This window comes from Mytilus trossulus, chromosome 3 (assembly GCF_036588685.1).
Source record: "Mytilus trossulus isolate FHL-02 chromosome 3, PNRI_Mtr1.1.1.hap1, whole genome shotgun sequence".
In the NCBI taxonomy this organism is placed as follows: domain Eukaryota; kingdom Metazoa; phylum Mollusca; class Bivalvia; order Mytilida; family Mytilidae; genus Mytilus; species Mytilus trossulus.
The window spans coordinates 54129035-54141344 of record NC_086375.1 but is presented as its reverse complement, the minus strand read 5'-3'; the positions used below and the strand labels follow the sequence as shown (position 1 = coordinate 54141344).

Sequence of the window (12310 nt, the reverse complement as noted above, 5' to 3'; positions counted from 1 at the left end):
AACTACTTCAGTTAAATATTAATTAGTAGTATAATTTTCACTGTTTTAAATATAAGTTAGGTGAGTCATACAAATGTAATCTTGAGTTTCGTCCAAATTCTCTACATTTTCGGAATACGTTTTAGAAATTTATATGTGACGTCACTTTTGGCGTTGCATTGACTATGGCTTAGAGGCCTGTGATTTTGTAATGTATTCGTTTTTTATAATAAAGCTTGTCACCACTTCAGTTTAATCATGTATATCTATTATATTGTCATTTTATAAAATTTACTGTTTGCAAAACTATGCATTATTCTTGACAATAATGATGTTTTGGTATGTTTTTGTCCCAGGCGGATTTCCCTGGCCTCGCAACTTTTTGGTCCTCGACGATCTTCAACTTGAAACTTTTTACATCTGAGAATAGTATTGTGTGGACGTAGCGCTCCTGGTGTATAAACATAATTTTTAACCTGTTACCTTTGGATGGCTATTATTCGTTTGTTTCTCTCTCCTATTAATCTGTTTATTTATTGTGACCCTGTCGTGTCATGTTGTCAATTTAATGTTATAATTAACACTGATATTAAAGCGGGAGGTTCGAAATGCCACAAAACCAGGTTTGATCCACCATTTTTTCATAAAATGCCCTGTATCAAGTCAGGAAAATGGCCATTGTTACATTATAATAGTTCTTTTCTGTGTGTGTCACTTTTCGGTGTTGTGTCTCTGTTGTGACAACAGAAACACCGTTTGTAGAAATTACAGTTAGTGAGGTTATATTAACCCTTCCAATAGTAAAACGACTTTGGCAAAATTAACGAACTCCAAAGAAAATTCAAAAACAGAAATCCCTTTATCGAAGTCATAAACAAAACCATTGAAGTATAAGTAGCATAAACACACGAAAAAGGATAAGCTTGAATTTTAGGTGGTCTGTAATTACCCTTCCAATAGTAAAAGGCTTAAGCAAAAATAACGAACTCCAAGGAAAGTTCAAAACAGAAATTCCTTTATCAAATAACAAAATCATAAACAAAACCAAATGAAGTATAAGTAGCATGAACACACGAAAAGGGATAAGTTTGAATTTGGATGGTCTGTATTAATAAATCGCATAGTGAATGTAAATGTTTTGAATGAAAGTCGTTTGTTGTCTCCTCAACCTCGGTCGGAGCTTTTTCTGGTAAAAGAGGAATAACTATTGTTTAACTATGAACAATTGTCTATCATAATGCAGTATACGTTAAGTATAAAAGAGACAGAAGGTAGTAAAGGGCAACTAAATAAAAACAATAATAGTTCATCGATGTCCAAATCTCATAAATCGAGTAAGAAAATACAGATCAAGTTTACAAACAAAACCTGCGAGAATGAATCAAACCTCAGAAGAAACGAAACCGGGTAAATGCGACGATGTTTGCTGATTGTCGAGCTGTTGTTAAAACATGTTTGTTTTGACATGGTAGTGGATTGAACCTTGGTTTTCTGCAGTTTGCAGCGAACACCCACGCGACCAATATAATATGCTATATTTGTCTTGATACTTTAATGACCTTTTTATGGTCAAATTCGCAAAATAAAAAAGAAACCCTGAGATCACCCCTAGTTTTTTGTGGGGTTCGTGTTGTTTATTCTTTGGATTTCTATGTTGTGTCATGTGTACTATTGTTTGTCTGTTTGTCTTTCTTCATTTTTAGCCATGGCGTTTACGTTGTCAGTTTATTTTAGATTTATGAGTTTGACTGGCTCTTTGGTATCTTTCGTCCCTCTTTTATGCTCAAAGTACAATTATTTCAAAAACCTTTTAATGTAGAATGTTCCCTATAATGATAAAGGAACAACCGAACATATTTTGTGAATATTCAATTTTAAAACAAAAACAAACTAACAATATATTCAGTTGTAAGATGCTGCAAATTACGTAAATCACGATGTAGAATACTCAGTCTGCATCATATATACTTGGTTGCCAAATGGATAGGATACGTTTTAAAATTCTCGTTGCAATCAGTTTTGCTGCTTATTTATTCATACTGCAAAGTCAAACTGACTCCCTACAACGTAGAGATTTAACTGATTGAATACTTAGTCAAAATTGTTGTAGAAACATTTATTTCAGATTTAAAAGTGCTTTATAATTTAGAGTATTTAAGAAGGTAATGAATTCAATTATCTGCTCTTAAGGTTTTTCAAATACTGTTTTGTCTAAAAAGCACTTAACCTTAAAGTGCTACTTTGTGTCAAGAATACAATATTTTGTTACACATTTTATACTTTAGTTCTGGGAAGAAAAAGTATGTTGCATGTCGATTAAACAGTTCACGTTATTAACCTAGGGGTCTGGTCTTATTATTGATACTGTTATAAACATGAATTAAATCCGACGAAATAATCAGTACTATAGGAATGCAAATAATGAATCCACCAGCAAGACCCATCAACATAGATGATGTGCGACGATCTGAGGCAGACTTTTTTGTATTTTTATAGGCAGAAGTAGCTTTAACATCTACAGTTAAGTTTTGATGAAGTTCGTCCACATTTGATTTTAACATATCAATAAGCTGGTCTTTAGTTATGTTGACATCTCTCAAAAAATCCCATTTACTGGTCGTAAAACTACACGGGCACGTGCAATCAAGATTTTCTGCCTGTTTAGATGATGTTGATATAGTTGTTGTTCCTTTTTGTGATATAATTATTGGTATTGGTTCGTCAGCTGCAACGATAAAATAATACCTTGAATAAAGAATTGTTCCAGAACAGTACTGTTTGGAAAAGTTGTAAATTAGAACTTTACAGGTCTACTGATTTGGCCCGGTCAGGGGAAATATATTAGAAAGTTGTTCATGTTTCACGTATATTTGTACTTATCTCCAGATACAGGTTTAAACTGATCCCTATTTACCTGGCCTCATGTAGTAGTTAGCACACTGTGATCCTGTTTTCCATATAATGTACAGTCCTTTATATATTATTTTCTTCGGGCACGAGGTACTAAGTAGTCTTTTTGCCTGGACTGCGCAGTTTTTATTTGGGGTTACTTTAATTTAGTTTCATATTGCTAGCAAAAGGAGATGTACATTTGCAGATGAACGTGTTAAATCCACTTTCATGGTGTTTAAAGTGACACTATTTGAACAATGTATTGCTTGATACATGTTGTATAAAGTCAGTCAATCTGGACATTGTATTGTTCGGGTCTTAATCAAACTTGCATTTGTAATGTTTTCAATTTGTATACTTCACGACCAAAATATCTTATCTTTTATAATAAAAATGGCTAGAATGTATTGTATTATTTGCGGAGCTATTTGTATGTTCACGAGTTTTGACTGACTCTAAATATAGTTATGCAACAGGAATAGAAAACAAAGCATATTCTATGTTTTGATCCAGCCATATTCATGGCTAGTCTGATATTCTTTCTACCCATGCTTTTTTCAATATTTGTTTTCTCTTTCTTTTCATTTCCAATCTAACTGTAAAATGTCTATTTTATTGTCTAAAGGTAGGGGATTTTGCAATAGTGATGCAAATATTTATATATATATATATATAGTTATTTCACTTTTAGACACTGTCAGATTGTTATTAATAAATATTTGCAATTAAATGGTATGGAAGAGAATAGAAACAAGTAAAACATTTTCTATATGCCATTGAAAAAGATTTATTTTCCAGAAAGAGGCCTTGAAAATGCACTTTCTAACCAACAAAAATTTCATGAAATAACTTAGTCTATTTTATTATAAATTGGTGTTCATTCTTCATTAATAAAAAATACATTTTCTGTATTCAAATTTAAATGTACAAATACCTAATGCTGAGATATTTTCAATTACTGTTAAATTGCAATATAATGGATATAAATGGAAAACAAACAAATAAATGTCAATGCAGAAAATGCTCAGGATAGAGTTATGCAATGTCATTTTTTGTTTCAACCAGATTTCTGATAATTGTACAGGTCTTAATAATTCGAACTTGATTATTGAGTTTACGTCAGAATGACACTGATTTTTCAAGTAAAATAAAATTTGCCTGCACTATTTACATATTTTTTTTCTTTTTCAAATTTTTCTTTGAAAAAAAGAACCACTGATTTATCATTCAGCTAACCAGAAAAATTAACAGAATATTTTAATGTAGTGTAAATCAGTTAGGTGTGTAATAACTTGTGACTATTTAAAAATGTAGCAGGTCATAAGATATTAAGTATGGTAAAATTATGACTAGGGTTGTATCCAATTAATACTTACATCTTTGAGTGTAATGATTTGAAAATCATACCGTCTCTTACTTGGCTATGGAAAGAATTGGAGTTATAGCATTTCAAAAAAGTGTGGTATCAACTTAGATATATTAACACACATATTGACCCAAATTTCATTGAACAATAATTTAAACAAGCAGAAAATATTAATATAATAGTAATTTTAAATTCGTATCAGCTGATTCAATTGATATACAAGTCCTTTTTCTAAAATATCTAAAATAAAAGGGTTGTTCAATCAATCTTTTCTGAATTTAAGGGCAAATAACATGTCAAAGATTGGCAGTTGGTGATTGAAATTGTGTATAAAGTTTCTGCAAGTCATAAAAACACATAATTTGTTTCATAATATGTCTTCATCTTGGTTTTCAGCACCAGTATGCGGCTGTAACAGTATATAAAAATTCGTATTACCATGTGCTCATTGCTTTTTAGCCTTTTCTAATATCCTCGTTTTGTATTTGTGTTGAATTTTTCCTTAAAAGTTTGTTGTTCTTCGTGTTGATTAACCGTCATTATCAAAATAAGGAAATAAGTTATTAGTGCTAGTGAAAAATGTATCAATAAAGAGCAAACCAAAGCTATTAACAGGTTACCATTCTTGATTCTTAAAGTGTACCATCACTATACTGACTGTTTATGTTTTAGTTTACTATGTATGAATGCTCGTATGCATTATTTTTTCAGAAATGTTGTTTACCGAGCCAAGAAATTTATTTACGATCAGAGTAAACTTGTTAACCCCTTAAATAAACCTATTCTAAAAAGGTTACCAATTCAACATTGTATTAGGATATTCCATCAATACTTTTATTGGTATCATGGCTCTACAACCTGTCGATTCCCGTATCTTGGCCTAATGTGCCCTACCGAATCGGACTAATTACCGTATTTGTAATAACATAAGCAACACGACGGGTGCCACATGTGGAGCAGGATCTCCTTACCCTTCCGGAGCACCTGAGATATCCCCCAATTTTTGGTTGGGTTCGTGTTGCTTAGTCTTTAATTTTCAATGTTGTGTCTTCTATGCTATTATTTGTCTGTTTGTCTTTTGTTTATTTTTAGCCATGTTGATGTTAGTTTATGTTCAATCTATGAGTTTGCCTGTTCCTCTGGTATCTTTCGTTCCGCTTTTGGCGTTGCACAATGTCATGATTTTCTCTGACGTCTTTACACACAAAATATGAATCCTCTCGGATCTTTACGTAAGTGTCTTTTTTTATTGTTGGTATGTTCAAATACCTTGCAACATCAATAAAATTGAGAATGGAAATGGGGAATGTGTCAAAGAGACAACAACCCGACCAAATAAAAAAACAACAGCAGAAGGTGACCAACAGGTCTTCAATTTAGCGAGAAATTCCCGCACCCGGAGGCGTCCTGCAGCTGACCCCGAAACAAATATATACTAGTTCAGTGATAATGAACGCCATACTAATTTCCAAATTGTACACAAGAAACTAAAATTAAAATAATACAAGAATAACACAGGCCAGAGGCTCCTGACTTGGGACAGGCGCAAAAATGCGGCGGTGTTAAACATGTTTGTGAGATCTCAACCCTCCCCCATACCTCTAAACAATGTAGAAAAGTAAACGCATAAAAATACGCACATTAAAATTCAGTTCAAGGTCTGTATTTCTTTTAGATATTTTTCTGCTTTGTATCGATTTGAACAGCGGTATACTACTGTTGCCTTTATTTAATGAGTTAAGCCTTTTTCAACTGATTTTAATAGTATGTTCTTTTGGTGTAATGTTACACTACTGTCACATGTGAGAAGCGGGTTTGGCGCAAACAATTTAATCTATTCCCTCCACATTCTGTACGTATCTGTGCAAAGCCAGGATCTTTAATTCAGTGCTTGTCGTTTGTTGTTGTAGATCATATGTGTTTTTCGTTCATTATTTTGAACATAAATCAGGTACTTAGTCTTCTCGTTTGAATTGTTTCATAGCAACCTATGTGGTATGGGTTTTTGTCATTGTTTAAGGTCGTACAGTGACCTATACCTGTTTATAATTTAGTTCAAATGCAAAGATTTACCAATCTCATTGCATGTGTCAACTGGTACAAAAAAAAAAAAAATCTGTCAATACCTACTAATATTATAGACAGCCAATCTAAAGTGACCTCCACAAATGTCGCCTGACATTGTAGGACAAGGCACGTTACAATCAGTGCTTGGTTGGACTCCTTGATTAAAAATGCTTTTACCACAGACACATGAAAGTGGGTCCTGAAAATATATAAGAAATGGTTAACGGAAGGTAAAATATAAGAGTACACTAATCTTACAATTTTTTAAACTTTTTATAAGAAAGATGCATCGGAAGTAATCAAGAAAAGATACTATAAAAATGCCATATGGAACCAAATTGTTAAAAGTAACAAAAAGTACTAATATAATAATATGGACTGGAAAAGTAATATATAAGTCTCGTCAGAAAAGATAAATCAAATCTTACCATAGTTGTCAATCAAGTAGTAACTACAGGGTGCTGGTTTTTCGTATGATTTTTGTGTTTACATATGATCTTGATTACCACAAGGGTTGGGATGAGTTGTCGCTGGTTAAACTTGTTTAGCCTCATTATGTGTTGTACCTATACTAGGTAAGGCTATTTTGACCATGGTTGTACGTTTTTGTTTGTATGTCTATTGTTGGTTAACTTTTTTTTGGCAGTAGTCTCGTGTTGATGTTTGATGTGCGTTGTACCGTGAAGTATTTAAAGCGATTCCTGCCTTCTATTTTCATGTTTTATACATAGACTGATCAACATGTCTAAAATCTGATCGATATAGAGCGTAGAAATCATTCAAGCCCGTGGACATCAATCGGTATATATAAAAAAGAAGATGTGGTATGATTGCCAATGAGACAACTATCCACAAAAGACCAAAATGACACAAGCTGAAGGACGCCTCCGGGTGCGGGAATTTCTCGCTACATTGAAGACCTGTTGGTGACCTTCTGCTGTTGTGTTTTTTTATTTTGGTCGGGTTGTTGTCTCTTTGACACATTCCCCATTTCCATTCTCAATTTTATTAACAACTATAGGTCATCGTACAGCCTTCAACAATGAGCAAAGCCCATACCGCATAGTCAGCTATAAAAGGCCCCGATAAGACAATGTAAAACAATTCAAACGAGAAAACTAACGGCCTTATTTATGTGAAAAAATTAACGAAAAACAAATATGTAACACATAAATAAACGACAACCCCTGAATTACAGGCTCCTGACTTGGGACAGGCACATACATAAATAATGTGGCGGGGTTAAACATGTTAGCGGGATCCCAACCCTCCCCCTAACCTGGGACAGTGGTATAACAGTAAAACATAAGAACGCACTATAAAAATCAGTTGGAAAAGGCTTAACTCATCAGACAGACAAAAAATACAGGTGGACGTGGCCAGGTACTTATACATCCCGACACAAAAAGACACAATGAACAGATCTGAGAGTACTCGCAGTTATCTGACAGCTAGTTCAAAGCCACTTACAACTTATAAAAAATTTATGCCTCTAAGACTAAGCACTCAATCCGTACACATCCAACATACAATGGATTTAGTGTAAAGACGTCATAATCAGCCAGAGGAGAACATGACCTTGTGCAGTACCAAGTTACAGGTCTCGACAGATTGTAGATCCATGAAAATGTATATGTATATAACATACTAGTAATATTTAGTTATCTTTTAATTTACTGATAACAAAATCAATATTTATACCAATAAAAACAATATTCAATGATCGTATTACAGTGTTGAATAGGTAACCTTTTAGAATAAGTTTATTTAAAGGAGCAACAAGTTTACATGGATCATTTCTAAATTTCTGGGCACGGTTAACAACGTTTCCGTAAAAATGATGATGTGCTATCCCGTTTGAAATAAGTTTTCTACAGGTACAACCAAACTTCAAAACCAAATCTTTATATCTATGGAAAAATTTAGTAAAGGTTTTAAGAAATTTATGGAAACGATATCCCTGGTTTAATAATTTACCAGTAATACATAGGTTGCGTTCGTTAAAATCAAAAAGTCACAGCAGACACGGGCATAGCGAACAAGTTGTGAAATACAAACACCGTAAGATGGTGCCAAAGGAACATCACCATCTAAAAATGGAAAATTAACAATAGGGAACGAAAATCGTCTCTTTTGTCGTAAATTTTAGTGTGTAGTTTCCCGTTTAAAACCGAAATATCTAAATCCAGGAAAGGACAGTTATTACCGAATACATTTGATTTATTTAAAGTAAGTTCCTTGGGGTAAATTTCAGCAGTATATTGAGAAAATTCTTGATAATTTAACGAAAAAATATCATCAAGATAACTGTAAGTGTTGTTGAACTTATCAATTAAATGCAATTTCGACGGGTCTTTACTGAGTTTAGTCATAAACTGTTACTCGTAACAGTACAAAAACAAGTCTGCTATTAAAGGGGCACAATTAGGGCCCATGGGGATACCTACAACCTGTCGATTAACTTTGTTGCCGAAACGAACGTTGATATTATCAAGGAGAAAATTGACAGCTTCAATCATCTCATCACACCTTCAGTAAGTATATCTCTAGTATTATATAAAGCTTTGTATTATCTTACCATCTGTGTACCAGCATATATGTATCCTTTATTAGCAGTGATGCATGTTAGGAAGCACTGTATTGTTGTTGGAGCAGGTGGATAATGATCACTCAATGTGTTATTCTCGTCATTCCAATAGCAACCAATAAAATCAAAACCTGAAATCAAAATATTTTTTTATAAAAAAACAAAGGGGAATACCAATTTGTTATTTATCAATTAAATTGAATGAAAAGTCATTGTAGTAATTACAGTTTAACGGTAACTTCTGTTATCTTTTGTATCTAACATAAAACTTTTTCTTCTTATCAAAAACATACAAAGAACAATATCCTGAAAAAAAACTTTATTCAGTACTATTTAGTATATTATTTTGAAACATAAAACCGATAATTTTTCTATGTCATATTTACTATTTATTTTTTTTTCATTTTCCGTAAATTAGCAATTAATAAAACGAAGAATTATTCAAAACAGTAAGGTTTTTGTTGTTCCTTCCGAGTCTCCATAAACTACGTACCCCAGGCATAATTTGCCAAAGCCGGATTTGGAAAGCTTTTTCGGAGTTTTCATTGCTTTTATAGAAATGTAATAGGTTCTTTTCTTAATTTAAAAATCTTAAGTCCCTTTCATCCTTTTTAATTTCATTTGCCAATATGGTGATTGCAAATACCAGAAGTTTCATTAGGTAATTACCATCAAATCCTTTATAAATCAGTATTATCATTAGGGACATTTATGTATTGCTAGCAAAAAAACAACAAAAGTTTATCTGGTTGTTGGTTTGTTGTCAAAGAGAGTCTGTATTATAATTGTCACAGCAGCATGTTGGTTGACTAAAATAAAAAATACACGACCACCGATATCTGCTATTTTTTTCTGTCACAAACAGATAACATTGAGTGGTATAGGTATTGTTCTCGGAAGTGGTAAATCTAGCATTAACATTAAACTTCAAATAATTTAATAAACAGCTTTAGCCGAAATCTAAACAAGGCGCATTTTGTTTAGCAAAATGTTCATTTCCTCAAAGGACTGCAACAAATACAATGGAATCTAGAATATAAATTGTATTGACATGTTATAAAAACTGCATTGCATCGACTCCATATTAATGAGCAATGGACCAACTTGAAGGCTTGTAATCACCCAATAGGCATTGATTTCACTTATTTTATTGATCTCAATATGATATTGTGTTTAATGTCAAACATTACGGAGAAGTGATTTATCATGTTTATAAATTATTTATATACTGACAATATACTGTATTACACATGTTTTAACTTTAATCGGGTCGAAGTATTGAAAGATTAATTTTCTAGAAGGAAACTTGTCTCTACATCGACGAAAGGAAAATGTTACAGACAATAAAAATAATGAGTTTACGAAAAACAGAAAACGCAATGACAAAAAAAAAAAAAACACTCTATGAAACACTTCACAGTGAACTTAAGATTTAGGAAATGTACCATCGGTTTGTGATTTGCTAGTACCACCTCATGCTCAACTTGATCGATATAGTTTCGACCCGAGAGTATATCAGATTTTCTATCAGGGTTGTGTACATGTGTTGCTGATATTCAGTTGTATTTCTTACTTCTTTTGTAACTCAATGTTCTCAGTCTTTGGATTAATGATTGTTCGTCTTTTTTTTTTTTTGTCATTGGGTTTGTCTTTCTTCGAACTCGTCTTATTATTTTTATTGCCTTTTTGGTTCCTTGTTAATTTTTCGAAAATTAAAACCGTAGTTACAGTCTGTCTGGTTTAAGCAGACTAGCGAATGGTTTATGCTGCTTTTTAACAAACCAGTGCTCACCAACTATAATTCATGGTGATTTCAGATTGTAACCTTGTGAGTATATATGTACGTTAAACATCTACCTCAATAAGAAGTGCAGACCCCCGTGACATTCTGTTTGCATCTGTCCTAAGTCAGGAGCCTGTAGTTTAATGGTTGTCGTTGGTTCAAGTCAGGTATATTTGTTTAAATTGACAAACAATCGTCAATTGTTCGTTATAAATTATGCCGTTAGTTTTCGCAATTGAATTGCTTCATCTTTCACATGTTGGGGACTCTTAAACAGACTATACCGTATGGGTGATTCTCATTGGTGAAAGCCGTGTGTTAGCCTAAAATTGCTTATACGCCCTTCATTTGAACTTTGGTGGGTAGTTGTCACATTGACAATCATACCATAACTACTTGCTTTTATATTAATCTGGCACGATCGTGACAAAATTATAATATTTGAGAGCAGAGAAATCAATTGGACCCCATCTCTCCCGACAGAGGTGCAATTAACAGATTATTTCATATAATTTATCAACTAAATGGTTACAAACAAATGGTCCTATGGAATAATATTTGGAAGGCCAAGTCAATTTTTGAAAGCATTAAAATAAAATAACCCTTCTCTTCTGAAATGTCATCCATTTTTCAGGCAGGCGCTTTATGTAGATTACAAACGTAGTTAAATGTTTTGCTCATTGTTGATACCTGCGTCGTACGGTAACATTAAGTGGTTTCCATCGGTTTCTTTTGTTTCTGGTGAATAGTTGTCTCATTGGTAGTCATACCTCCACTCCACAATTGTATGTCACTAGGGATCTAACCCGTAAGGACACTGAATATATATGTTCATAATGGTTCAGTTTAAATTAGTTTGCCAGTATATTAAATGCAATCATAATTAAAACAGCCATCGTAAGTGCTTATCAAATATTTGGTGGACTTCTATTTTCAAAATTGATTTTCAAACACGTCCGTAATTTCTGAAACTGGGTAGATGCAAAGAGACAACGCATGGTTATGAAGGAAAGGCCAAAATGTATTTGTGAAACGAGTAACTGCGTTTTTGGGATAAACGAATAAATTAGGAAAACCAAAATAAAATGACACCCACAGTTTACCAGATAACTTAACATCGAGGCAAAGAATAATGAAAAATACAAATTAAATGATGCACACAATTTACATCTATAATTTGAAATGATTTAAAATTTGATATATGTTTTTTTAAGTTTCATTGAATATTGATGTTTTTAATTTTTTAATTAATATATATTTGTTTTTGACTCGCCGGTTAACTCACAGAATAGAAGTGCAAACTCAAATGTTCACCACAATGATATTTCTGATCTGATATAGAGATTCAACATTTGAGTTAAATTAATGTAATTGTTTAATGTATTTCGTTATTAATCATTTTTTAATATATATTAATTTTATTTGGCGAAAGATATCGTGAATTTGCTTAAAACAAGATACTTACCTTTCACAGATAGTGGCAATCCTATTAATATTGATAACACAAATATACATTTGGACCTCGTCATTCCAACGGCTTTGTTCTCTGTGCATGTATACGGTTTCAAATTCCATGTACAAATGCACAAATAGATTTTTAAAGAATCAGTAAGCTTAGGTTTCAAGTAGAACAATA

At 32.7% G+C, this 12310-nt stretch overlaps 1 protein-coding gene across 2 annotated transcripts; it reads right to left on the bottom strand.

Moving 5' to 3' along the window:
• Positions 1–1842: 1842 nt before the first annotated feature.
• On the bottom strand, positions 1843–12310 carry LOC134709546 (sialate:O-sulfotransferase 2-like). Of its 2 annotated transcripts, none has more exons than XM_063569706.1 (4): positions 12140–12310; positions 8883–9022; positions 6364–6503; positions 1843–2704 (listed from the first exon to the last, which is right to left on the bottom strand). In XM_063569706.1, exons 1-4 carry the CDS (start codon positions 12201–12203, stop codon positions 2701–2703), a joined length of 348 nt encoding a protein of 115 aa, XP_063425776.1. In that variant the 5' UTR covers positions 12204–12310; the 3' UTR covers positions 1843–2700. The 2 variants fall into 2 exon arrangements, with proteins under 2 accessions (XP_063425776.1, XP_063425775.1); XM_063569705.1 differs by having other exon boundaries at positions 1845–2704; positions 6368–6503; positions 12140–12305.

Coding starts and splice junctions, on each gene's coding strand:
- LOC134709546 (XM_063569705.1), bottom strand. CDS start 12,203: ATGACGAGGTCCAAATGTATATTTGTGTTATCAATATTAATAGGATTG. Junction 6,504..8,882: donor TATATGCTGGTACACAGATG/GTAAGATAATAC, acceptor ATATATTTTCAG/GACCCACTTTCATGTGTCTG. Junction 2,705..6,367: donor ATTGGCTGTCTATAATATTA/GTAGGTATTGAC, acceptor TTATCGTTGCAG/CTGACGAACCAATACCAATA.